Source organism: Camelus dromedarius, chromosome 22, assembly GCF_036321535.1.
Source record: "Camelus dromedarius isolate mCamDro1 chromosome 22, mCamDro1.pat, whole genome shotgun sequence".
Lineage (NCBI taxonomy): Eukaryota > Metazoa > Chordata > Mammalia > Artiodactyla > Camelidae > Camelus > Camelus dromedarius.
The window spans coordinates 25,266,988-25,293,989 of NC_087457.1; the positions used below are offsets into that span (position 1 = coordinate 25,266,988).

Below are 27,002 nucleotides of genomic sequence, written 5' to 3' on the forward strand. Positions count from 1 at the left end.
CAGAGGTACCCATTCTTGACTCTGGTTCTTTCGTCTACACTTGATCCTTCTTACAAAGGGGCTGTCCCTTACAAAGAGGGACACCTCTTCTGGCAGCGGGTCCCTAAGCTATAGGAAAAGTGTTAAGGAAAATGAAACACTGAGCAATGCTCTCTGTGTTTTTATTTTGTTTACTGTATAGTTTGCCCACAGCCACCTGCTGAGCCTCTTCGTTGTAGAGAAAAACATGTCTCAGACTTTTCTCCAGCTGATTTTTTTTTTCAGATCGTCTATATATGCTGACACAGAAAGATGTCCGTGAAATAGTAAGTGAAAAAATAATAATAAAACAAGTTGCAGAACAGAGTATAAAATGTAATGCCCTCTTTGGGAGAAGTTTTCTTTTTTCCTCTACAGGGAGACTAATATCCAGAAAGAAAAATACTGACCAACTTTATGGTGTGGGAATGGAGAAGAAAAACTTACATTTTTATGTTATTCACTTCTATGTTGTTTAATTACTTTAAGACTTTAAAAAAATATATTTCTGTAGTACCTTTAAGTGTTTATCTCCGGGGCTTTCATTACCTTCTCTCTAAAGGGTTGAGACTGAGCTATAAGGTCAATTATGGCTATAAAAGTACAGGATTTCTGTATATCTGACTCTCTGCTCATCTCTGCGGACAAAACAAGGACTACAACATACGACTGCTGCCCTGGAGAAGTGGAGTGGGGGCGGGGCGGCGGTGAGTGCGCCCGGCAACAGCAACCAGTGCTCCAACAAAGCAAAGAAATGCTCCAAGTCAGGGAAGGTTCTGATGGGCTCAGGAGGCAGTGTGGAGACCCCTGCTTGGGGCACAGGGTGGCTCACAGAGACCAGAGTAAGAGAATGTTGTTGGGTGGCATGGAGCAAGCTTCTGTAGCCCTTGATCACCAGACATAGATGTTTTATCTTTATTTTGAAGGCAATTTGTGGGTGGAGAAGAGGGCACTGGAGAGTCTTTTTTAAAGGGTCAACAAAATAAAAGCCTGTCCCTTTGTTCATCTTGTCCATGGTCTCCTTGTCACCAGTGGGACGCTTCTCATACTGCCTGGGATATTGGAATATTGGAATTTCAGACGAAATCACTCCGACAACCTGGCCTGCAAGAAATACATGGCACCCTCCTTCTCTCCTGGCAGCAAAGTACACAGTGCTGCACCTTAGAGCGTCCAGCAAAAACGTAATGATGCTCAGTGTAGGACAAAGGGCATTGCCAAGGAGAAGATAATCTATCTCCATTTGACCATTTGATTGTCAGCTTCCCAGGACTAATCCAACTGAGTAGAAAGGCATGTTCTTACTTCCTCTTCTGAAGATTCATTCTACAGTAAAGGATGAAAACCTTCCCGCTTGGAAGATCTTTGCTTGCTACGCTCCCCAGCTTGAAATAAGTGCTTTTGAAATTTAAAGTCATGGGCCAGACGTGTTATAAGCTACAGAAAGGCTTTGTGTAAGTTAACACTTAGATTTTCTTAAACTTTATGTCACTTGGAATGATTCCCAATTTGAAGAAGATATTTAGTTTAGATTATAAAAATAAATTCTGGCTGGACACAGAACTATGTCAGCTATATACTCACACCCATCAAACCATCAGTGCAAATTCCTCTTGTCTTCAGTTCCTCTCCTCTGCTTCTCCCCTGAACCCTCTGCAGTTGGACTTTTGCCTTGTCCGTTCCACTAGCACGGATCTTGTCAAGATCACCAGTATCTTCTGTACAGCTAAATCTTTAAGTCATTCTGCAGACCTTATCTAAATTGACTTACAATTAACAGCATTTAACCTATTGGAGTCCTTATCATTTCTTTGCAAAACTTTCCCCTCCATTTGACTTTGAGGAGTCCACATCCACATTCTCTTGATTTTTATTCTCCCTCACCAGTCATTCTTTCTGCCTGCTTGCTAGCTTCTCTTCACACCCCATTGCCAAACTTACACCCCCATTCGGCACCTCTCTCTAACACGCAGGTGCTGATAGCCAAGTACCTCGACAGCTCCGCGTAGGCATCTCGTAGGCGCCTCAGGCACACCTGTCCCAACGTGCTTCCAAGTCTGCTCCCCCTGAATTCCCTCCACCCTCAGTAAATGACCACATCATCTTTCCAAGTGACACACCAAAGCCTTGGAGTCAATTCTGAATCACTTTTTGTCACACCCCACATCCAATCCAATAGCAAATCCTCTTGGCTCAAATTTGAAACATGTCTTAAGTCCCTTGACTTCTCACCAACTGCACCACAATCACCTGATCTGAAACAGCATCTCCCAGATTACATCACTGTTCTCAGAACTCCCCAGCGACTTCCTGTTGCAGATAATTTACGAATTCCCAGGCCAAAAGGGCTCTTAATCCCTCAGCTCCTATTACTTGCTGATCTCACGCTTATTCTTTACCCCTGTGCTAATTCCATCCATGGCTCTTCAGACCTCCGGGTACGCTCCTGTGTTAGGCTTGTGTGTTTTTGCCTCTGTCTAGAATTCTTTTTTTTTTTTCTAATCTCTCTGTGTTAATGAAAGCTAGATTGGTATAATTAGCTGATAGAAAAGAAGAAAATTATGGCCATTTGAGATCTGAGAATATCAAAATGAGTCTAAGAATTTAAGTCACTATAATGGAAAACAATGGTAGGTTGGGGGAGGGGGAGGAGGAGGAGGGAGAGACCCTAGAGGTGTGCCTCCAATGGATCACTGCTCCTGTGCCTTCTCTGTTCCACTTTCTACATTAATGTCAGGTCGGGACACATGCTCTGGAGGAAAATAAAACAGGGCTAGAGGACAGAGGGTGGAGAGAGCTGCTGTTTAGACAGAAAGATCCAGGCAGGCTTCCTGCAGAGATGACATTTGAGCAGAGGTCAGACTGTGACGGCATGAGAAAGATGATTCAGCAAAGCTCTCCCTCTGGTGGACGAGCACTTCCGTTGTGAACAACAGAAATGAAACCATATGTCATATGTTTCAATGACGTTTATATTCAGCTTTTAGAAAATCAATAAATGTGGGATAGTTTTAAATAAACTGCCCGAATTAGAACATGAAAACTAGTGAAACAAAATTGACCTGAGACCCTCAGCCACTGACGTTACTCAGAGAGGTTCATGACTGAAGGGCTTTTTTAAAAGGTCTGAGACCATTAGCCCAAGGACGAGGGCGATCTGACAGTCAGACTGGCACGTTGCACCAAAGATCACTGCCGTTTCCTGAAGGAGGGAGTGACAGCTACCAGCGACTGGGATTTTGAGGGAATTATTCATAGAATGAGACAAAAAAATATATGTCAAGATATAAAGGTTTTATACAGATTCCTAGATAAAAATGACATATTCCTAGACAATATACTTTCATGTGCTCAGTAGTGTGTGAATGTGAGCGAAGTATGTGTGTGTCTACAGGTAACTGATGAAGGATGGATTATAAACACACGCTAGATTCTTCCCAGCAAAGCTTAAGAGAATCTTTATTGGAATGATTCCGGTAAAGAAGAAGGTTGGTGAGTTTGACTTGTATTCTCTTTACAATGCAAAGTGTTCCAGATTCAGTTGTTCGCCTGCATTTCTCTCAGGAGTCCAACATCTCAGCCGGTCAGACAGATACATAACATAATACTTGTTCTTCCATTTTTCAAGTGATAAACAGTGTGCTGAGGCTTTGAACGCTCCAGCCAGCGTTGTAGCTCTGGTGAAGTCATATCAAGAGGCCACTTGGAATCTCTTTCTTAAGGTCAAAGTTGTCCTCTGGAAAGATTTAGGCAGATACGGTGAACCTGAAACACAAAGCAAAATTTTCATTAAAATGTTAAAAAGGGGAAGGGTATCGCTCAAGCGGTGGGGCGCATGCTTAGCATACACAAGGTCCTGGGTTCAGCCCCCCGTACCTCCTCCAAAAATAAATAAATAAACCTAATTACTGCCCCCCTGCAAAAAAAATTTTTTGTAAGTTAAAAAAAATTTTAGTTCTCAAAAGGACTGTGTTGTATAGTCCATGCAGATAATATTTTATAAAAAGAAAAAAAATTATTTTAATGTCACTTTTACACAAGTCAGGAAACAGTCATGCAAACACTGCCATTTTGGGTGCTGAGAAGAAAGATGGGCACCCCGCCCCGCTCTGAGCCTCCATCCCAGCCATGTGTTCTCCCAGAGCTGGTGGGTTTGCAAGGACCTTCTACCCAGAGGTGGAGCCCTGAGGCCCAGGAGGTTGCACGGGGGGCCGGGGCAGCCCCACTACTTCCCACCGGCAGAAGCCATGGCGTAACTCCTGCCCACTCTTGGCTCCTCTGCCTCCCGTCTTTCTTTTTTTTCTGCTACAGAACAGATGTTGATAAGGTATAGCCCCTGCTGCTTTCTGACCTGGAAGCAAAGCTTAAGAAAGAGACTCCCTGCCTCCTTGTCAGAGAGAAAGAAAATAAACCCTTAGACCTACAGCAACATCTCTCCTGTGTACCTCGGTCACGTCTGTAGAAATGAAAGTGGCCTCTGACCAGCAGTAATAATGGTGGTCATAAAGTTACTGATAAAAGAATGCACTGACTTAGTATTTGGTGAAAAAATGAAGAGTTCAAGTTTAAAACAAATTCAGAGCTGAGTTTCCTCTCCTAACCTCTGCTCCGGTGCGCCCAGCAGACTCTCAGACACCTCCATGTAGCATGCTGCAGTCAGCATCCCCAGGACTGAGCTCATTAAACTCCTGGGGTCCCTGCCTTCAGCACCACTGTCTACGGCCCATCCACAGACTCGGACTCATCAGCCTTCACTCTCCTCTCTCTCACACACCAGGGCTGTCTTCTACAGGAAGAACTATCGTCATTGAAAACGACAGCAAACACTGCTAGGGAAGTACAAAGGAAAAAGCAAACGAAAGGCACAGCAGCTGAGGAGAAAAACCTCAGAGGAATAAGGAATCTTCGACATCACTACGCTACAGAACCACAGAAGGGCTGGTGTAAACCGCGCTAAGCCTGTGTTGTCCCACTGCTTGAATTACACTAGGTTTATTTTAGGATGATAATATGTTAAGTATTTCCCTTAAAACAGCAAATCATCCTCAACATTTCAGATTATTGACAATACAAATGGTTCATAATTTTTGAGCAAACAGTGTACACCTGGCATCTAACTTGTTCCTTTCCATACATTTCCCCAATAATTATTTTTTCCACCCAGTCTATTATAAAGAAGAAACTGAAGCCTACACAGTCGAGGCTCTCCTAAGACTGCCCAGCTGGTAGAGTCAGAATGGAAACCAGGCACTTGCTTCCACAGTGGCATACCTCATGACAAGGAGATGCTGCCTCCTTGACCAAAAATGGTGGTGACAGTTTTGAGAATTAAAACATCATTGGCCTGAATTCAGTCTAGAAACTTTATCCTTTAAATAGCATACTAGCTGAGATGAAGTATTTATCTAAAACTCTACATTATAAAATAATTAGACTATTTGTATTATTTTTATGAAGCATTTTTATAATTAGATCTTCAAAGAGAATCTGAAATTAGAGTTTCATTTAGAAGAAAAACATGGATTTCCAAAGTTTATTATAAACCAAAGGATAGAAAAGCTTTACATAAAAATGTCAGTTTTAGCTTCCACATTGTTGCTAGGAGTTTGGGATTAAAAGATACACATTATTATATATAAAATAGATAAGCAACAAAGACCTACTGTATACGACAGGAAACTATATTCAATGTCATAATAATGGAAGAGAATTTGAAAAAAATATATGTATGTATATGTATAACTGAATTGCTTTGCTGTATACCTGAAACTAACATTGTAAATCAACTACACTTCCATTAAAAAAAAATAAAAACAATACATAACTAGAAGAAAAAAAATCTAATGTCAGACCTATCACTGATGGTATATTATTAAAATAAGGAAATTAAAGTTAGTGGCACCAGGAAAAAAAAAAGGATGGAAACTCTATAGTGGAGAGATACATTGACTTCTTGTAAGACTCATTAAGACAGCATTTTATTTTTTGTTTGAGGGTGAGGCCCTAAGTTATTAAGTAGATTTGGGCATTTCTCCTTTAAGACTGTGAAAATTCAGAAAAGGAAATCTCAACCAGAATTGGAGTCAGGAAGGCCTGTAGAGGGAGTTCTCACACTCTACCTACCATTCGCCTTCAATTACCCCAACAGGAGGACATCAGTAACTGTCCCCAACAGTTGGAGACTACGGTGCACTCCCAGACAGGAAGTGCAACTACATTCCTATCCCAGCAGAAGGAAGGAAGACTTCCTTCCTGCCCAGCAACAAGCCAGCCAATGAGAAGCCATCATCACTTGACTTTTACTCTCCTCCAATGAACTTTCACTTCTTCCTTGCTAATGACTTCCTTTCCTTGTCCCACCCTCCTTACTATAAGATATAAAAGCCTTGCATGTCCCATAACCCCTCAGAGAATCTCTCTCTTTGCCAGATGAGATGTTGCTCGATTCGTGAATCATTTAACACAACCAGTTAGATCTTCAAATTTACTCAGCTGATTTTTTTTTTTAACATGACCAGCAGCAGAGAAGTGCTTGCCTTTGAAGTTTTGCTCTTGAATGCGATTCTGAGGTATGGCCATCGACTACAAACATTTGGAATTTCCTCTTACGTGATCAAAATGGTCCTATCAAGATAGGTAATCTTTAATTTCTCTTTCCAAAACTTGAATCTTCACATATTATATCATTTATTTGTTTACGGAGGACACTGACCTGTCAAAAAGCCTTGACCGGTCCACGTGTGTCCAGCGAATTCCATCAGTGTCAGTGAACCTTTTCTAGGTGTATCTGACTGTCGGAAGAAAAATAAAATGAGGCATGAGTTTTATTGTTTCAGATATTTTTAAAAATGAAAGTTACGGTTAACAGAGAACCTACCCAAAATGTATGGGTTGTGCTGGGCCTTGAAAACTGCTCCACAGTCAGAGATCTTTCTCGAAGAGGGGTTCCTTCTACACTGTCAGGAACCGCACTTAACACACGGTTTTGTGGATGCTTTCCTCTGAACTAAATGAAGGACAATATGTTCTTGTTTAAAATAAGTGCACTCCTTAAAAAGACAAAAGAAAATCTATACATGCTTCCATCACTCACTCGTTTATTCATTTGCTCACTTGCTTATTTGAAAACTTTCATTTAGAGATCGCTAAGCCTTTATGTTCCCTGCAGCTGAGATCTTTCCCTGTTTTATAAAACAGATACAGTTACTTGTATCAGAGTGAAGGGAGCTGTCCCTGTAAATCTGGGGGCATCTGGTTGTGCTTCCTGCGAGGAGCACACCTCCCCTAGACCTTTGGCGTCTGCTTGGCTGAGCTGAGCTCAGGCAAAGAACACACTGCCTCTACACTGCAGTGAACATGGTGAAGGTTACCTGTAAAAACGAGAGCTCGTAACACTGTGCTCGTAATCTATGCCAGGTGTTATCTGGACATCTGTAAATTCATTTAATCCTTGTAACAATTTTTTGAGGGAGCAGTCATTATTGCTCTTTTATAAATGAGAAAATTAAGGCTCAGGGAGATGAAGGATTCCAACACAGATCTCCCTGTCTCCTGACCTAACTTTCATGCTCTTTTCTTCACTACACCATCCTGACTGTCAGATATTTCCTTGGCACCTGGACTTTCTGATTTAGTTCTTGCCATGTTTTTATTTCACAAAACATTGAACTACCCCTCCACCACCTGTAAATTCTCACAAGCCATTTACTTTCAGGGAGCAGATTATGGACGCATTTTACACTACTGAGTTCATTTGGAAGTGCCCAAACTAGGTTTTGTTTGTTCGTTTGTTTTCCAACCAACTATGCAAATTGGTGCACTTAAAAATAATGAAATCTGTCTTACAGAAACAGGGCGAGATCCGGGAACCGCCGTATTCTGCTCAGCAGCCTCTGAGCCTATTGGGGGCAACCTGCTCCGAGGGGTCTGCACCGGTGGGGAGGGCCTGCGCTCCGTGCCAGTCTGCCTGCAAACACAGAGACGCGACCAGAGTGCCTGGGGCAGGGGCAGGGGCAGGGGCGGGGGCGGGGGCGGGGGGCGGACCCCACCGCGAAGCTCCTCGCCTTCCAGGGGAAATGCCAGGTAGGAGGAGCTGAGCCTCAGGAAGACGACTGTGGGCGGGGGACTGAGCTCCAGCTCAGGTCACCTCCGAGTTCAGCAAGGACCGGCAACCTGCATTTACCGAGAGCGCTCAGCTAAGCCGGCCATTGCCCGGAGCACAGAAGTTATCGGAGGTCTAGTTCTTCCTCTTAAGGAGATTACAAATTATCGAAAACAAGATGAAAACACATCCAATGATTAGAGTACAAGGCAATGCAGCTGGTATGACAGCGCTACGGTGTGTGGTTCCAAGTGTAAGCACTGCAGAAATTTAGGGAATGGAGCAATCAGTGAAGGATAAAATTAATTCTAAATGTGCAGGGCCAAGATGAGGAAAACTTACAAACCTTTGTGTAAGGCCAATAACGGGAGAGGTAAAATATGTTCTTTGTTTCGAAAACTAAATTTTGTGAAAATGCCAGTTATTCCTACATGTTAATAGATTTAATGCTGTGAGGCCCAATGTGATACTTTTTTAAAAATTTGACAACCAGATTGTAAAGTTTATTTGTCAGGATGGGTGAGTAAATTTTAATAAAAGAAGAGTAATGATGATAAGAGATGTTCCCTAACAAGTATTAACATTGAAAAATATCCAAATTAATGAACTATTTAGAAAGCATCCACATAAAATCTGATAGAGGATGCTTTGCCCGGAAGAAACAATAAACCTTAATTGACAAGCATCCTCTGTGACCTTTGGTTTGCCACGAGAGAGACAAGACTTACAGCTTTGTTCCCCTGAGAACTTCATCGCTGTACACATTGGGGGTTTTTATTCTCTGTGAGTCTGCAGTAAGAGAAGGCAGCCTCCTGTGCGCCGGTGTTTTCTTCGCAGACGTCTGTAGTCCGCGAGCATCCCAGACGCGCCCCTGACGGGGCCGTGCCGAGGAGAGAGCAGTGGCCCCCACACCCAGCGATCTGTCCTCTTGCTCAGTCCTGGGGGAGGGAAATCAGGTTCATTACTCAGAGGAAAGTTCTGTGAGAACAGAGTGCAGGCCACGTGTACGCCTTGCTGGACTTTGTCTAGGACAGCGCCTGGCCTACAGATCACAGTCCTGTTTGTTGCATGAATGGACAGACTATCATTTCCAGTTCCATTTTAATTTCTGTGAAGAATCATCCGCAGGGAAAAAAGAGCTAAGTTTCTCACTGTTTGTAATCAAACAATACGGCCATAAGATTAAGAATTGACAGCTACATTCCCCTCTTATCTGCCCCAACCTAACAGTAACTGTTTCGTGGTTGATATTAGAGTAGCATGGGTTTTTTTCAAATTATAGTTGATTTACAATTTAAAAGTTTTTTTAAAATTTTATGTATGTATATATGTATGTATGTATGTATGTATAGAATAGCGTGGTTTTGCTCTTACACATCGGCCGTGCCCTCCCCTGGCTGTGCTCAGGCACATCCGGAGTGTGGGATTAAATGCGATTCTCACTATCTTGCCCTCTGTAGTATTTGGTGCTCAGGTGCACCCAGCATAGGGAAGAAACTGGGCAATTATTTTTAATACGTACTGTGTTCTATCTGCAAAATAGGTAGATCTCTGCTGAAGCGGTTTTGCTTGAATTGTCATCACACCATTCAAGTCACTATAAAAATTGTTGGAGAAGCGATGAAACTGAGAAAAATAAAAACAATAAAAATTAAAAAGCATCCGGGGCCATGGTGGTTCCTGACGCCCATCACGAATCCACAGGAGACACTTAAACTGGCTAATTTGTGGAATCTTTACACTCGGGATAATGATTCCTACTTCACAGAGTTCTTGGGAGAATTAAATTAGATAACCTTGGTGAAAGCACAAAGTAAGGGCTAGATAATGATTAAATTCCTATTTGGCCCCAAAATATGGCCAACTAAGATTTAAAATCATATTTAGATTTAGGCAAATGGGATTCTGAAACTAGAATTCTAGTTCGAGAAAAATGTGGTGACCATAATCACATTTTCCTCATACTGAGTATATAAAACAGTAAATGTTCAAGGAATAAATTAAGACATATTATAATTACCACCGAAATGCTTTGACTATTTCAAAATAAACTCTACTAGTATTTTATTTTTACTTTTAACTTTGGTGCCCATTCTCTTCCTTTTAACATTTATCCAAATGAAAACAACAAAACAGTTGTAAAAAGCATTTTAAAAAATCATAAAAAAACATAGAAACAACCAAAAAATCTGTAAAAAAAAAAAAAAAAACTCCTTAGATTTTTAAATTTTCCATTTTTTTCAAGTGTATTTATATTGCCTGAGAGTTAAAGGTTCTTTTCTATCTTGTCCTCAACTGTTCATTTTTGTGGTTTATAGTTCATATTAAAAAAATTTTTTTTTAATTTTTAGTAGAAGTGCTGGGGATTGAACTCAAGACTTCTTGCATGCTAAGAACACACTCTAATGAGACAGGAAGGGGGCAGGGCACAGCCATTCAAGGAATGCTACAGCAATTAACATCAAAATGGTGAAAGATTCAACCCCCAGTAGGCCTTGAGGCTCAAGATGATGAGAGATTTAACTTCTAGCAAATCTTAAGCTTCATTATAAGCTCATTGTAATATATTAACATGGTGAATAACACGCCCACAGGCGCCATGGCAGTCCCAAGGTTAGCCTCAAAAGGTCAAAGAGTGGAAAATGGCCAACTTCCTGGAAATCCCAGCCCCTTCCTCAGGCTAGTTAGACTAGTCCTTCCACTTATTAGCATATGAAGCCACTGAGCCCATAAAAACTGGCAACACGGTGCCCTCTCTCTCTCCCTCTTCGGAGACGGCCCACACTCTGTCTATGGAATGTGTACCTACTTTTAATCTGAGCACCCGAACCCCACACCTCGTGGCCTTTCTCTTGCCTTTCAATGTATCTCTCTGAATAAACCTACCTTTACTCAACTGTGGCTCGCTTTTTAATTCTTTCCTGTGTGAAGCCAAGGACCCACACTTGTCAGGGCAGGTCCCAGGAGCTCAACCGAAGCCTGGGACACAGCCCTCCTCGCGCCCCACATCCGTTTTTTCTGTATCACTACCATGGAGCTACATCCTCCACCCCATACTCCATATTTTAATATGAAAAGTGGACAATACTGTTGAGCCTGTCAGAGCCACCTAAAGAGACCAAAAAATACAATAAGCTGGTAGCAATTCCAAAAGTTTCTTTTGAACAGCACAAGTGAAGAAGGTGCTTTGGAAAGCCCTTAACGGTGGAGGCTGAAGCAAGCCCAGCAGGCGTCTCTGAAACCGCTGCTCCCTGAACCGCCTGCCCTCCTGCTCTGCCGTGGAATATTTCTGCCCCTGCCTTGTCATCCTCCCTTTTCTTTTTCAGCTTAATAAATCCTGCCTATCATTTAGGATTTAATTCACATATTATTCTACTTTCGGACGGGTATGCTATTTTTCCTCTGAACTCCCCAGCACTTAGGAGCCAAAGGACCTCTAATTACAATATATAATGGAATACAATGTGATATGATATATAATTAGCATCTTATTATAATAATAAAGGCTAACATGATGAAATGTCTTGCTCTGTGAACCCAAGGTATACTCACTGACTGAGTCTTTTATCAGTTTGGTAGGAGAACAGGAAAACATCTGTAACCTTCAAACTGGCTAGAAATATTGGGGGAAAGCATTTTTTTTCTCTTCAAAACTATGGAAACAGCTCTACATCTCAAAGCAGGTGGAAAGTCTCAGATCTGAGTGTCCCTACTCTATTTAATATTCTATTAAACTCCATGAAACAATTATTTTAAAATTTTGATCTTCTTGGCCAACAGACCCAAATTATCTTGCTAACAGAATATAACAGAATGGCACTGTTGACAAACGGAGGCCAGAGAGATAAAGATTGAAGGAAAAAGAGAGAGAGAGTGTGGAAAAGCATCTACCTGAGGTGGATTAAGATAAGAAGCCAGGGGTATGCTTCGAGTTTCAGAGCTTCTGGACGGGGGAACACTTGTGACTTCGGCGTTGACACGGGAAATGACGACAGGTGGAGATTTATTCTCAGCTACCTTCAGTTTTTCTTTCTGTTTTTTTCCTTCTGTGCCAAGAGAAAAAGCAACATTATTAAGAAACATACTATCTAATACATGCACCTAAAATCCACTGTTCCAGGAGAATATTCGTTCTTCAAATACCACGAGTCTGCTGTGGCCACGAGTCTTGCTACAGAGAGGAGACCCTATAGAGCAACGGGCTGATGTGACACTTTCTCGAGAGCACAGAGCGAAATGCCTGTCACATCAGTGTAGGTAGAAAAATCAAGATTATACACCGGGGCAAGAAAGATTCTTGGTATTTTATAATATCCCAATTAATTCCTTTGATTGGAAAAAGTAGTATTTAAATTAACATGATTATTACTCTCTTGTACAAACTGGTTAACACTAGTCACTTCTTGACAGTTCTGTAGTTTGCTTCTCCTCAATTTCAAGTAGTTTAGAAAACATGTTACATAGGTAAATGAAACGATTATTAATTAGCTTTGTTTACATTTTATTTTATAAATAATGTCATCTATAATTAAAAACCAGTACAACATTTCTAGGGATTAATTAGGTAATTTTTTTAACCACAATTTTAAAAGTGACTTCTAGCTTCTTTCTTGTATAGTTCTGTGTTTTTTTCCAGGAGTGACTCTATATGATTTTTATAGCTCAAAAAAACCATAATGTCCTTTTTGAAGTGATTAGAGATCATTTTTGAATAAAGGCAGAAAACCCCATCCCTTCTCACCCCACTCATGTCCTAGGGTTGGCCAAGCTGGTGGGGCAGGAAGCTGAGGAACAGGTGTTACTTCTTCATTAAGCCAAATTCTACAAAGTAAGTACCTGCGAGTGTAACTTCCCAGTTTTTTCTAATCAGCTTTCCCAGTATTTCTACCACATTTGTCCAGACGTGATCAAACACTTCTGCAGCCACCGCATCTCTGAGACAGTCGTGCGGGGACACGGGAGGAAGTCCATGTTTACGCTGCGTCCGGTGATGCCGAGCTGACTTCTGTTCAAGACAGTCCTCATCACTAAGGACAAAACCCATTCTAATTACTGACATATCAACGGTTAAAGTTAAAATAACGCTGTCTTTCTACCTATCCAACATGCATGCATACATATACGTTAAACACATATAAATAAACCTAACTTTTTTTTTCCAACAGCACTTTGTTAGTTTTTAATGGACCAACTTTCAATCAGGAGGCAAATTTTTTATTATACAGTATTTATAGCTTTTGTCTAAGAACCAAATAGGCATTTAGTGCAGAGACTGGACCTTCCCCTTTGCCCACCTGGGCAGCCGGGCTTGGGGCACGGGGAGCCCCCTGGGGAACAAAGGCCACTAGTAACCTTGTCTGCTTTCGACAACACGCTGAACACAATTCTTTGTTTCTGTCTGTGCCTCACTGTCAGTACGAAAGGGGAGCCCCGCTTCACATCTCCACTTCCTGCCAGGAATCTAAAAACTTCGGGGAGCATGTGACTCTCAAAAGAATACAAAATCTTTTGGACAAGTGAAAAATTCACAACACACTGAATGAACATATACTCAAAATACATGCCAAATAAATAAATACTAGTGTACTAAGTCAATGTCAATGTCAAATAAAATTCCATTTACTCTTCTTTTCTGTCAAAAGCGAAATACTCTTCAATCTTTCCATCCACATCATAAACCTCTTCTTCCAGGGATGAACGTGCCGTCAGATCAGTAACCCCTGTGCCGTGAGGACCGGGCAGGGAAGGGGCTGAGAGCACTGCAGGGACTACATGGGAGCCGGAGATGCACAGCCTATGGGAAAATCAGATTCTCCATGAGGGTTTGTGGAACCTCAACAACATAATGTTTACACCATCATTACAGGTTTTTACAATTATCCATAAAGCCACAGAATTCCAAATTTTAAAAATCACTAAATATCACATTTGACAAAAGCCATATATTTAAAAGCAACATTTTAACGCAGGCATCATTAAAAAATTTTGAGGGCTTCTTAAAAGTCTAAATTATTCTACGAGTTTGTATCCTCTTTGATGTAATGACAGGGACGTCGTGGCCCAGTCCCAAATATGTATGAATGGCATAGAGGGATTTACCAAAATCTGTTCGTGAGCACAAGAAAATGGAATGGAGCTTTATTTCTTCTGCTACTGCCCTGGGGCTTAGGATCCACCCCAATGAGGCAGTTTTTGCTTTTGCATCTAGCCTGCCTTTCAGAGTCTTTGAAACAACAATTTAGAAGTTAACTTCCTTGTTATTTGTGTTACACACATCATCATCATCATCAATTTAGAATCAGAAGCATCTTGGGTAAAAAAAAAAATGCTCTGTACCTCCTGCCTGTCACTGAAATCTAAATTTCCAGTTTGGTTGAGCCAAGGCTTGCGGCTGAGATAGACATGAAAAAGCACAACTAAAATGCAATTTAAAACACTTTTCAAAAGCAACTTCTAGGAACATACTCTCTGACATTGCTCCTGTGTGCACAGGCATCAAAGGAGGGTTTGTGGACGGCAGAACCAGGCTCGCTGCCCTGGAAGTGCTGGACCCCTTCATCAGTGGGCGGGATGAGCTGTTTCCCCAATAGTCTGTAAGTGCAAAAAAAAGAGAAATTAGTATTTCTGATTGGAAAGGGAAAGATGTTTTCCCATTTTAAACGCTGGTAAAAGAATCTTCTGAAGAAGCATGTATGAAGCAATAAGGTAGAGTTAGGTAGGTACGTGAGCAGTGCAACGGGATCCCAGGAAAAGCACAGGCTTTGAGGAAGAAGGACGGACTGTTCTTGCAACTGAAGAAAAGACTTGAGACAAAGCTTTCAGGCTCCCTGAGCCGCTGACTTCACCTGTTTGATTTTACATGCAAGGCAGACTAACAGTTCCCTTGTAGGACTGAGTGGCTTAGAGATAATGTGATCGGATTCAGACAACTCGGGCACACAGAAGCTCTCTGTAAACGTTAGCTAATATACACACAATGAAGAAAGATATATAAATATATATATAATTGGCCTCTGGTCCTTGTCATCTTTTCTTTTTTTCCAGCCTCCCCTCCGTCACTTTTATGTGAACTATGTAAGGCAGTGGTGAGAGGGGCAGGTCTGAGTTCTGGGATTTCGGGTCAGTGCACCAGGATGCTAGGATCCACTGTTAACATCCAGTGAACACATTATAGTATCTAGGGCAGGGGCTTATGAAGGACTGAAGAGGAACAATGAAAAACCTAGTGAGTCAAGATTTTTTTTTAAAAAAAGCTACCTAGTTGAGATAATCAGACCTATCAACATTTGTATGAATGTTCCCATTTATTCTCTCTGGATACAACACAGGGGAACTTCAGATACTGACAAGGATTTTTTTCTTCTAAGAAGGTTTGACTGAGTAGTTGAAGGAAGATGACCTTCACACCCAATCTATAGTCTTCATCTTTGATACAAAAAGTAGATGACCCTTCCTACATAAGGCATCGATTGGTCAGGTGGTAAGATTCATCTATCCAACCGTTCAGCCAATAACTGTTCCTCCCCCCACCCCACTCCAAGCACTGCTCTGGGCACTGAGGACAGACACGCTGCTCACATGTCAGCGAGTGAGAAGGCAAAGGGGAACGTCCGCCATTCCTCCCTTCCTGCACTGTGATGTGTGCAATGCCTTTCTGGGGACAGAAAGCTAGATTTGCTGCTTCTCACAAATGAAAATGCACTTGAGTATTGGCATGTCTCCAGATTTCCTCAAACACTGTTTCAAAGGATGTGATTTCTCAGTAAGGGACACGTGTTCTAGATACATATTTTGACAGGGCCAGTGCTTTCACTCAAAATATACCAATTTAGTCAACAGGTGGGGAGTGAGCAGTTCCTAAACGAATTCTGCAGAGTGACTATGAACAGCCTCCTTACCTCAGATGGAGGGACCTCCTTGCCCACTCACTGCATTCAGCCAGCAGATTCTGCGTCTGAGGGCTTACTTTCCCTTCAAATAACATTTCCTCGACCTCCCAGAATAACTGCTGTACTTTCTGTGTGTTGGCTTTGTCAAACTCCTAAAATAAAAATGCACATTTACTTACAAGACCAGAAGCTGTAAATACGGGCTTCAGAATCAATGATATGTACAAATTTATATAGGAGGGACTATGACATGAATAAAAACCAGTTATGCCAGTGCTGCAATTTTTACTCTTCTGATAAATTACATCCCGCTCTGAGACTCAGCTTCCTTAACTACTAATTGAGATTATTTCTATGACACCAGTTATGAGACTTATTCAGGTTTTTACACAGACATGTTACAGGGATAGACATACACACTGACGCAAATGTTGCTGTAGATACGCATACACACACCTAGATATCTAAGCACACACGTGCACACATATGTGTACACAGACACGTGTCCCTCACATCGCTGTGACACACCTAAACCCTTCTGCAAAATACAAGCTATTTTTTTTTCTGATGATCATGACACTGAAAAGGAAAATTGCTTTTATAGGAAGGGCGGTTCATCTTCTTTTAATCAATGAAACAAACAAACAAAAACCTTAGGTAACTTAGGAGATGAGGCCAGAGTATTCATTTTTCCTGTCTGGCCCTGAGACTGAATCTAACTCACAACTGAGAGCAACCAAGGGCCTATTCAGCCTGACAAACCTGATCCAAAATGGTCAATTCAGGGTGATTTTCACAGAATGTGATTCAATGTCTTCCGTGTTACTTCTTCCCCCAAACTGATAATAAACTAGATTCCCATATTGCTGGGGAGTTGAAGTATCTCTTTTGAAAAGCAAATAAGGAGAAAACTCAGAAGAATGTTTGCTTCTGAGGAGGGGACTGAGGGGCTGGGGTGGGGAAAAGGGCTAATTTTCATTTTCCTATCCTTGGCGTTTTGTCGCTTTTGCAAATATTATCAAAAAGTAAACAAAAGTTTTCAAATCCAAAGCAAACTTTAATGCTTAGGGGCTGGATTAATTTAAATTCTATAAATGGAAGTCATAAGACTCTCTCCGGATAATTACGTGGAAATTTGTATTAAATGAATCCCAGAATCCGGACAGTTTGAAGACTGGTCCTCAGCCTTCCTCCTATCTGCGCACTTAACGGAGAAAGAGCGTGAGTGGAGGTGGACAGGAGGGGCGTGCGGGTGGGCGCTGTTTATTTCCAACAGCCCCTTGTTGGAAAAGGGCCCGAGAGGCTGGGAGCCGGCCCCCCTGCAGAGCGGTGTCCCCGCGGCCCTCTCTCCCTCCCGCCGCCTTGAGAACCGCGGTGTAAAACCAGCCCGGGAGCGGAGCCATCGGCGTGTGCAGGGAGGGGCGGAGAGCTGCTGCAAAGAAAGCAAAGAATCCAGGTCACAAACAAGACAAGAGCCGGGGTCAGAACACCCGAGGTGCTAGGGTGCAGACTTCCACAGCCGCCCCGGCGTCACAGAAGACTGTGTCCCGGAATTCTCAGGGACACTTGCCGGGAGGAAGAGCTCGGAAACCGCGCAATCACAGAGATTTGGCCGCAGCCTTAGCTGTCGGCTAAAGTCTCACCCAGCTGAGTCCCACTCTCAACAAAAACAGGATTAAAGTGAATAGCTTCCGCTAGGGTTAGAAGTAAAATATCTGATTTAAGAATATTCAGGGGAAATTCCCTAATCATGGCGATTTTTTGTTTACAGCTTTTATTTTTCCCCAATTTTTCTCTTATTCATGTTCCTCATTGTCAGAGTCTCTCCTGAATTTCCAACCATAGTTATTACACAAGAAATCATATATAACAAACTGAAGGAGAGGGTTGGAAGGTGGGATAAAACCAAAACTATCAACAGCTAAGTCTCTGGGTTATGAAATTATGGGTGATTTTTATTTTTCCTTAGTGTTTCTGTATTTTTAATTTTTTGTGTGACACGTTAATGTTTTTAAATGTATGTCTATGCATGTGTGTACTAGGTAATGATTTTAAAATTGGTGAAAAGATTTTTTTTAAATAAGAAAGCAAGTCATCATTATAAATTGTAATCATGGGATTATCCAAAGTTTTCTGAGACATACATCATCTCTCCAAGAGTAAACGGAGATCCTCTCCGTAGATAAGCCAGTGGTTGAACTCTGTGTCCCAGACCCAGACCAAGAGTTGGCGCCTTCTGTGGGTGTGGGGCTGCCACTTGATGAAAATGATGACACGGAGTCACTGCAGGAAGAAATGGAAAATAAATAACATTTACTGGGAAGAGGTGTATATACTGAGGACTGGCTTTACCTCTCTGAGCCTACGTTCTCTTTCTTTAAATATATTGGTTAATTTTCACAGTGCTCTGATTTTAGAAGATGTATGCAGTGCAACATTTCACTAGGCTAAAAATAAAATTGCTTTTTTTCCCCTCACTTTTACAAGTTCACGGCCTGTCAGTGACTTTGAGTTCACGCCCATCAGTGACTTTGTGTCCCGCATTTGTGATGGGCATGTTTTGATTTGCAATAGGAAGCATTAAACAGGCTAATTCTTACCTGGTGTATTTATCAATGGCTTTCTGTACATTTCTTGTAAAATGTGTAGGTAAAGGATCTTTGCTTTTTTCAGCAAAACTCTGCTTTCCAGATCCTTCTGACAGTCCTCTTCTGAAAAAATAAAATATGAAAAGTATCTGTACGACATAATTTTACTAAGACATTTAAAATTCCCTTTTGTAGAAAGTTGTCCCTCTCCTCCTGCCATGCCCCCCTAAACACACATGTGCGTTCCCACGCGGGCGCGCTCCCGCGGGCACACACACGCCCCTCAGGACATCAAGGTCTAGGACTCTACCATTTTTATTTTTCTTAGAATCAAGGATGTCATCAACCTAGACACCTTTATGTAAACTGGAAAAAAGCAACTTGTGACTCCACCAGACTGGTCAAAGTTGCCCAAAACCTAGGTGGGTAAAGCCTCACTCTAAAACTTGGCAACTGAAAGTGAGCTGGGTTTCAGGTCCCGCCTGTCCCTCGACCAGGCGCCCTTATGCTTACAAAAGCCAGTCAGCCTTGGGGGAGGGCAAAGCTCAGTGGCAGAGCACATGCTTAGCATGCGTGAGGTCCTGGGTTCAATCCTCAGTAGCTCCATCAAATAAATAGACCTAATTACCCCCCAAAAAGCCAAATAAACACAAAAAGTTTTAAGCCAATCAGCCTTGTGCGCGCACACACAATTATTCCATGTTAATTGTGAAATAATATCAAATTCTTTTGAATTACTAAACACATAAATAAATCAAAGAAATAGCTGAAACACACAAGCAATAGTGCACTTTAGTTTGGTGGCGTAGCCTGATTTGCAGGGAGTTTAAAAATATTAAAATGAATGGAAAACTGAAACAGAAGAAATTTCTCAATTTCTAATAAGGTATTAAACCTGGCTGGTGCAGCCCAGTTAGTGTTAATCATTAAACTGCCCTTTCAATGGACCTCATAAAACATTTACTTTCCTCTAGTCAAAATACTTTCTTAACGTTTAACTGTAAACAACTTATGTTCATTTATAGAAATCATATTTTCCCATACAAATAACATATTTTATATTAACTTAAAATATGGTAGTCATTTGGGGAAAAAAAGTCAACTTTCAATATTTTTAACAGGGACACCACTCCAGCATTCATTTTAAAAGTTTGCTTTTGCTTTTAAATGGTACCTAATTTTCAACATTTGTATTTCTGAATGTAAATGGAGTTTTAAAAAATATTAATATAAGAGAATCAATTTTGCCCTTAGTTATATACCTACAGTACTCTACAACAAAGGGAATTTTAAGAACAAATTAATTACTATAAACAGAGGGTAGTGAGAACCTCTCACATATATGTCTTTACAAGAGAGAATAACAGAATTATATGATTTTTTTCCCCTGTCTTTATTGCTCAGTAGTCTTAAGTACAACTAAGCAATTCTGAGAGTAAAGGTAGCAGAGAAAAGAATAGAGGACAAGCTTTTATGCTAATAAACTACTTTACCTCTCACCCTATTCAGGTGTTTCAAAATCATCAATTATTTGTCGTTTCCATGTGACTCAACAATTCCAGATAAACATTAAAATACTTAACGACATAAAAGAGGCATCCAACAGATCTGCTTTGAATGTTACAAAATATATACTGGTATAGGAGTTAATTTGCCTGTCATTAAGAAAGAATTTTAAATCTCAGGTGGTGAGTTAGATAAAATAATGTTTCTTTGCCATATTTATAGAATAATAACCCAGATTAGAATCTTGCTCTGCCACCAACAGGCTGTGTGCTTGAGCAAGTTACTTCTCCTGCTGTTTGAGACTCAAATTAATGTAAAGTGCCCGCATAACCAGGCGAGATGAATCGGGTTACTCTTACTGCTGTTACTGGTAGCACTTGCCACTCGATAAAAACAGTCTTCTTGCTTCTTTGCGCCTCTCACGGCATTTCCTATCATATACATCTCTTTGCTGCTTTAGTTTTTTATTGGGATGACCTTGACACTTCGTTAGTATTTTCTATCTGTAGCACCTAAAATACTGCCTGTCACCTAGAGATGCTCTACGTTTGTTGAACGAATCAAAAGGCAACGATTAAATTAGGGCCTCGAACAAAGAATGTGCTTTTGCTTACTCTGAATGTCCATGCTTAATACAAAAGATGACGTTGTGACCGAACATGGAAATATCCTCCACATTTAAGACATTTCTGGAGTTTTTTTTTTTAATCCTTTATAAAGAAGGAAAAGCCACAGCTCTTAGCATAGCTGATATTTCCAAAAATGACTTTTACAACCAAATAGACCTTTAATCCACTCACGTCCACCTTGCTTGCTTCGAGCTCCCCTTCTGCCTTATATGCAGCTTGAAAACGAAATTCACTAACCAGACTCATGCCAGCTTGTTTTGTTTTCAATGAACAGTCATTTCTTCCTTCAGATAATTCACCCTTTTTCTAAGAGAGGAGGAAGGAGACCTTTCAGACTAAGAAGAAAGTCATGTACAAAATGGAAAAATGAATTCCTCTCTTCACATTTTACCATACCCTTGCAAAGATCAACGCTCCCACCCACTTCCAAGTGTGGATGAGGACAGGGGTCTTCAACATTCAGGGATGGTGGTGGCAGTAGTGTGAGAGTGCGTGTCGGGTGGGGGGTATTACTATAAAACAGATGTCTGAAAACACTATCTACTTCCACACCATTTCTCCAGCTTTTTCCTCCTCTGTTCTTCATATCCTCATCTCCTTCAAAGTTTCCATATTTCTGTAGAATGTATTAAACTTCAGAGTTCAGCTTACTAACATATAGATTTGACCACAAAGTTCAGAGGAATTCTAAAGAAGAATTTGACCACACACCACACCCCCCACCGCCAAACCCTATGACGGCCCAAGGTCACAAAAAACAATAAGGCTGGAGCTAGTCCCAGGACTCTAGCCATTTGACCTGGATGTCTCTTCAGAAACCATGAGTTACTGACAATGTCAGCTAAGAACAGAATGCTAGAACTTGCCTTTTTTCTTTGTATGTCTTGTTTTGAATCTTGTGGATTCTGTCCTCTAACCATGCATGGCACAGTTACTTCAGGCATAATACTGAACATCTTTAATTCCCTGTAAACTGTCAACTCCTGTGTAATCCATACAGTCTAGGTAAGTGTACACTAATTACTGGATGTGTCCTACAGATATCTTACAACTTTTTTTTTTGAGATGATAAAATACTGCTAGTCAGTACATTTAAGGCTGTTCATTTGGGGACGGGGTTTGGGTTTTAGGGTGGACTGAAGTGCAACTGTGAACTATATTGCAGTAATTTGCTGGTGCATCAAAGTTAAATTAAGGCTGAGTTCCAATCTCCCTAAGTCACCCTCTTCCAGTTGTCAAAAAAATGACTCAGTGATTTATTTTTCCCTTTTAAAAGTTGCCTCTTGACAGCTCACAGACTTCTGCCACTATGCCGTACAGAAATTCAATGATTAAACAATGATCTCAATATTTTATATTTCTGCGTAAAAGGATTGTCTGAAATGAGAACTGTATTCTGAATGGGTTGGAATGCAGGATGGCAAACCCTGACTTATGTGACGCATCCTAGAAGCAACCCAGGTGCCTGGCTCTTGGGACTGATGGAGAAGTCATCTCAGAGCAAGTGAGCAATTGGGCTTGGGAAGGCCGGAAGATGTCAGCATGAGAGATTTCATGAATGGATGCAGGGAAACAGACCAGATGGGTTCTGGCTTTGCAAGCAGGAAAATATCACGCACATGGCACAAAAATGTGACAGGAAGGCAAGTTCATCCCCCCTCCCTTCCCCGATCAGGACTTACCCAATCACCACCAGCCCCAGGCCCGGGCTCGGGTCCCCCGGGCCGGGCCCCGCGCCTCGAGGCCTGGGCGCCGCGGGGCGCTGAGACTCCGCCCCGGCCCCCCGCAGGCGGCGCCCCCGCGCGCCCGGGGCCGGGGCTCCCCGCCCGCCCAGCCCGGCGCCCCCGCCCCGCTACCCCTGCACGTGCCACCGCAGCGCGCCCGGGAACCGCGAGTCTCGAGCGGCGCGGCCAGGGGCACTCCCGGCCGGTGCTGCGGGGCCCATGGGCGCGGCTGATCGCCGGGCGCCCCGCGCGGCTTCCCCCTCCGCCTCCCTCGGCCGCGAAAGCCCAGATTCCGGCGCGACCGGGCGACGCCTCCTGGCCCCGCGCCCGCCCTTCCCTCCTCCTTCCCTGGCCGCCGCGCCCCTCCCGGAGGTCGGGCTGGGCCAGGAGGCCGGTCCCCGGCGGGGTCCCCTCTTCCCGAGCCCGGGCGCTCCCCGCTCCCACCTGCCGCCCCCTGCCCTCGGCCTGCGCCCCGCTGCCCCTGGATCCCGACCTCCGGAAAAACACGCTGTGCCGCCCGCGGCCACATTTCGTAACCCGGTGCCCCGAGCTCTGGCCGCAGGCCACTGCCCCCGCTCGGCCCCGCCCCACCGCCCTCTCCGGGCCTCCAGTGCGCGATGGCCTTCCCACCCCTTCCCCGCGTCTGCCCGCACAGGTGTTTGCTGGCCTTCATTCTTTAAATAGAATTTTAATGAACAGGAGAACTACACAGACTGATTTCACCCAGCCCGCTCCTCCCATCAAAGCATTCCTAGTTGGGCGGGGGTGAGGAGGGGAGGTTGGTAGAGGTTAAAAAAAACAACAAAACTGAAGTCCCAACCTGGTAAATGCAAGATGCTAATCTGATTAACAGGGACTCTAGGTCTAATTAGGCGCCGAAGATTTGTTTCCTGTCCTGTCCTGTGTCTCCATCTTCAAATACATGCTCTATCTCATGCAGTCCAATAACTACAAACCAGAGAGCATACCTGCGTTGTGGTTTATTAGCATATGCTTGTTGCAACCTCGGAGTCATGCAATTATACCAGGACCAGAGTCACCAGACTCTATGCTGTGAGTTGACAAAATGGCCATTGTCATAAACTAAAAGAAACAGGAGTGAGTTGGCTTAAGTACAATACATTTTCAAAGCAAGGTGCCCAAGGGTGGACAATGCCTAGGGCCGGCCTTTCCCCACCATGAGATTCTCAATAATCACAATGAGTCAAGTGGCCACCTGAACAATTCCCAGTCCCTTCTCCTTTGAGATCTTAGGCCTGCTAAGTCTGAACAGGTACAGAGAAGCCGACCTCTCTCTCCTGCTCTGTATCCCACAAAAAGGAATTCTGCCAGCAGATTGCCTTTGGTCTTGAATTGCAAGTCTTCCCTGGGTCTCCAATCCCCCCTGCAGATTTTGGATTTACCACACTTCCACAGCTACATGAAACAATTCCTTAAAATAAATTTATGTCTGTGTCTATATTAGCTCTAGAGAGACTAGATACGGATGCAGTAATACATTCACATTCTGTTGGTTCTGTGTCTCTGGAGAACCCTGACTAGTACACTGATAAAACTGGAATGAAATGCAGAGCTTACTTAACAGTAATGCACCAGTGTTGGCTCATTGGTTGTGACAGATACACCATTATTACAATATAATGTAATATAATAAGATGTTAATACTAGGGGGCAACTTGTCTGTAAATTAAAAACTGTTCTAAAAATTTTAAAGTCTATTTTAAAAAATGCTTGCATTAAACTCCTCTACACATTTAAATATATTTTACAAGTTAGTAACTACTTTTCAAGAAGACCAGTAAAACAATGTAATGTTTTGTTAGTTTAATGTGAAGAGTATAATAATCTTAGAAAGTGCTAGGTAAACTATAAAGTCCATAGATTATAAAAATTATAGAAAAATATAGAATTAATATATTTCAACATAAAAATTAAAAAAAGTTTTTACCTAGGTGATGAAATTTATAAGGACATTTTTCTTAACGGATTTTAAGAAATTATATAACATAGTATAATGTGTGATATTATCTGATAATATCTGCTATTAAATAATAACATAAATTTGCCTTATATGAAGTTTTTCTAAGAACAATCAATGCAAAATAAAGTACAACCACAAACGACTCATTTGGGGATTGAAATGTTTGCATGCAATACTGCTGGAAAGCCACTAGATGTCACGCTTTACCACTTTGAAAACCATGCCCAGCTGGATTTTAATCCCATTATGTTTTTGCAAGGATTAGAATTTAGTGAATTTTCATTCTAGTACAGACGTAGAACCCTGTTTAGATCAGAAATTACGATTTCAGTAAATAATACCTAGCCTGCACAACCAACAGAAAGTGTCAAGATGATAACACCCTCCATGGAGGGAGTGCTTTCACTCTGGCAGGCAATTAAGGTCAGGGACCTACGTACCTTGCTTCCAAACTCACAACAACTTCTTTGTACAGGAAAGAAACCCAAGGATGAGAAACATTAAGTAAATTACCAAGGGTAAACAATGCTATCCAGACATGTCCAGCCTGACTTTAAAAGTTTACCCTTTCTGGGATTCATCTCAGATCTAATTTGCAGATTTCTGTTGACGTTCTTTTAAAGATACTCTATGAATACTTTTACACACAAACTATGTTCTATAACAATATTCGCCAACACTGCTTGAATACTTAACCACATCCCCAGTCCCTGTTTAAGCACCTGATGTATGTTAGTGCATTTAAGCTTCACAGTCATTTTCTGAAGGGGGAATATGGTTAGGACCATTCTGCATATTGGTAAACTGAGTCACAGAGAAGTTGATGGCAGGGCACAGCCAACATTCTAACTCAAGCAGTTGGTGAGAAAGCTTATTCAACACCATACTTCAATCTTCTCTGCATAACTCACACTCCTCCAAATTCCCCTGCAGGTGATATGGAGAAACCAAAGCTCACTCATATTTAGCAAAGAATATTTAAAAGTTTTAAAATGTAGAGAAGTGCTGTATCTGGAAAAGAGATAGCAGGAAGAATAATTATTAGACTTTTCACGTGAAAAGTATAAAAATCGTAGACAGTCCTAAGTCATCTATGGGGTCAACAGCTTATGTAAAATTATAGAAAGATACAGCATTAGTATGCAACTCAAAATAAAATACCTAAGTTGGTTTTTCAGAAGCCCAACAATTTCTAAATGTGCTGAAATCTCTCAAAGACAATAATTTTTATGCAAGATCATATGAAATGGCCAATACTATACTATTTTGAACCAGAAAAACAGAAATTTTGTGCTTTAAACTAATATATTGGACGAATGGGTTCAAAAAGCTTCTTTCACATCCAGCACTTTTTCTTACTTTTAAGCATTGACTTTATAATACTTTTATCAGTAGAAACTGAAAGAAATAACAAGCTATCAAAAAGTGTTTTATAAATATTTTTTTTATAAAAAAATCAGGATTTTGAAGGGAAAACAACTACCTAAATCCAGTCTATGAAGAGCTCAAGGTCCCAAATGGCCCCATCAACATAGTAAAATTTTCCAAGAAAGTGTTTTCTAATGTTTGATTTGACTTCTTTTAATAAGCAGAGCAGAAAATGAAGACTTTGCAGTCATTTCTAGGCCACTATTATAAGTTTCACTTTATGTAATTGAACTATTAAAAATACAGTTAATCATCATCATTCGTGAGTTTCATATTTGTGGTTTCATGTACTTGTTAAAATTAATTGTAATCCCCACATCCATCAACACATGCAAAACAGTAATAAACATGGTAGCTATTAATCCATCTATATCAATAATCACTTTGAATGCCAGTGGTCTGAAGGCACCAGTTAAAAGACAGAGATTGTCAGAGTGGATCAAAACAGAAGACCCATCTCTATGTTGTCTACAAGAAAAACTCTTTAAATAGAAAGACACATATAGGTTTACAGTAAATGGATGAAGAAAGATACACCATGCTAACACCAATCAAAAGCTGTCTTGGGGTAGTTAAAAACCTTCCAGTAAATGGTCTTTTTTGATTAAGTGAAGTTTTTGATTTTAACATAGTGGAATTTAACAATCTTTTCTTTCTGGTGAGCATTTTTTGGGTCCTACTTAAGTGATCTTTGCTTACCCCTAAGACAAGAAGATCATCTCCTATATTTTCTTATATTTAGAAGCTTCACTGGTTTACTTTCATATTTAGATCTACAATTCACTTGAAATTTTTTTGCATGAAGTATGACATAGGTGATCCAGTTTCTTTCATTTCCTTAAGGCTATACAATTGATTCTGCACCATTATTGAAAAGACTATATATATATTATAGCTTTATAATAAATTTCATATCCTTTAGAGTAATTATTGTGTTGTTCAATTTTTTTTCTATGTATCTTCTATCAATTGTTGCAAAAGGTATGTTAAAAATTTTTACTACCATTTTGGATTTGCTTATTTCTTCTCTTAGTTCTGTCCGTTGTTGCTGTAGACATCAATAGATCATTGTTTTTGTAAACTCAAAGTTTAGATTGCTTTTCTGGAGTAGAATAAGCTCTTCACTGTTTACAAGGTG

General features: G+C 41.4%; 1 protein-coding gene across 4 annotated transcripts in view; it reads right to left on the minus strand.

The window, feature by feature from the left end:
• Positions 1–3,460: 3,460 nt before the first annotated feature.
• FAM149A (family with sequence similarity 149 member A) overlaps positions 3,461–27,002 on the minus strand; it is a 30,073-nt gene continuing 6,531 nt past the window's right edge. The window contains exons 1-14 of one of the 4 annotated variants that reach the window (XM_031440267.2): positions 22,949–22,967; positions 18,609–18,719; positions 18,153–18,291; positions 16,018–16,160; positions 14,585–14,710; positions 13,743–13,913; positions 12,956–13,146; positions 12,011–12,165; positions 9,642–9,745; positions 8,848–9,057; positions 7,864–7,984; positions 6,896–7,024; positions 6,731–6,809; positions 3,461–3,783 (exon numbers count right to left, since the gene is read on the minus strand). In XM_031440267.2, coding sequence (XP_031296127.2) covers positions 3,710–3,783; positions 6,731–6,809; positions 6,896–7,024; positions 7,864–7,984; positions 8,848–9,057; positions 9,642–9,745; positions 12,011–12,165; positions 12,956–13,146; positions 13,743–13,913; positions 14,585–14,710; positions 16,018–16,103 — 1,446 coding nt within the window. In that variant the 5' untranslated portion in view covers positions 16,104–16,160; positions 18,153–18,291; positions 18,609–18,719; positions 22,949–22,967 and the 3' untranslated portion in view covers positions 3,461–3,709. The other 3 variants (XM_031440265.2, XM_031440262.2, XM_064477517.1) reach the window with 3 other exon arrangements.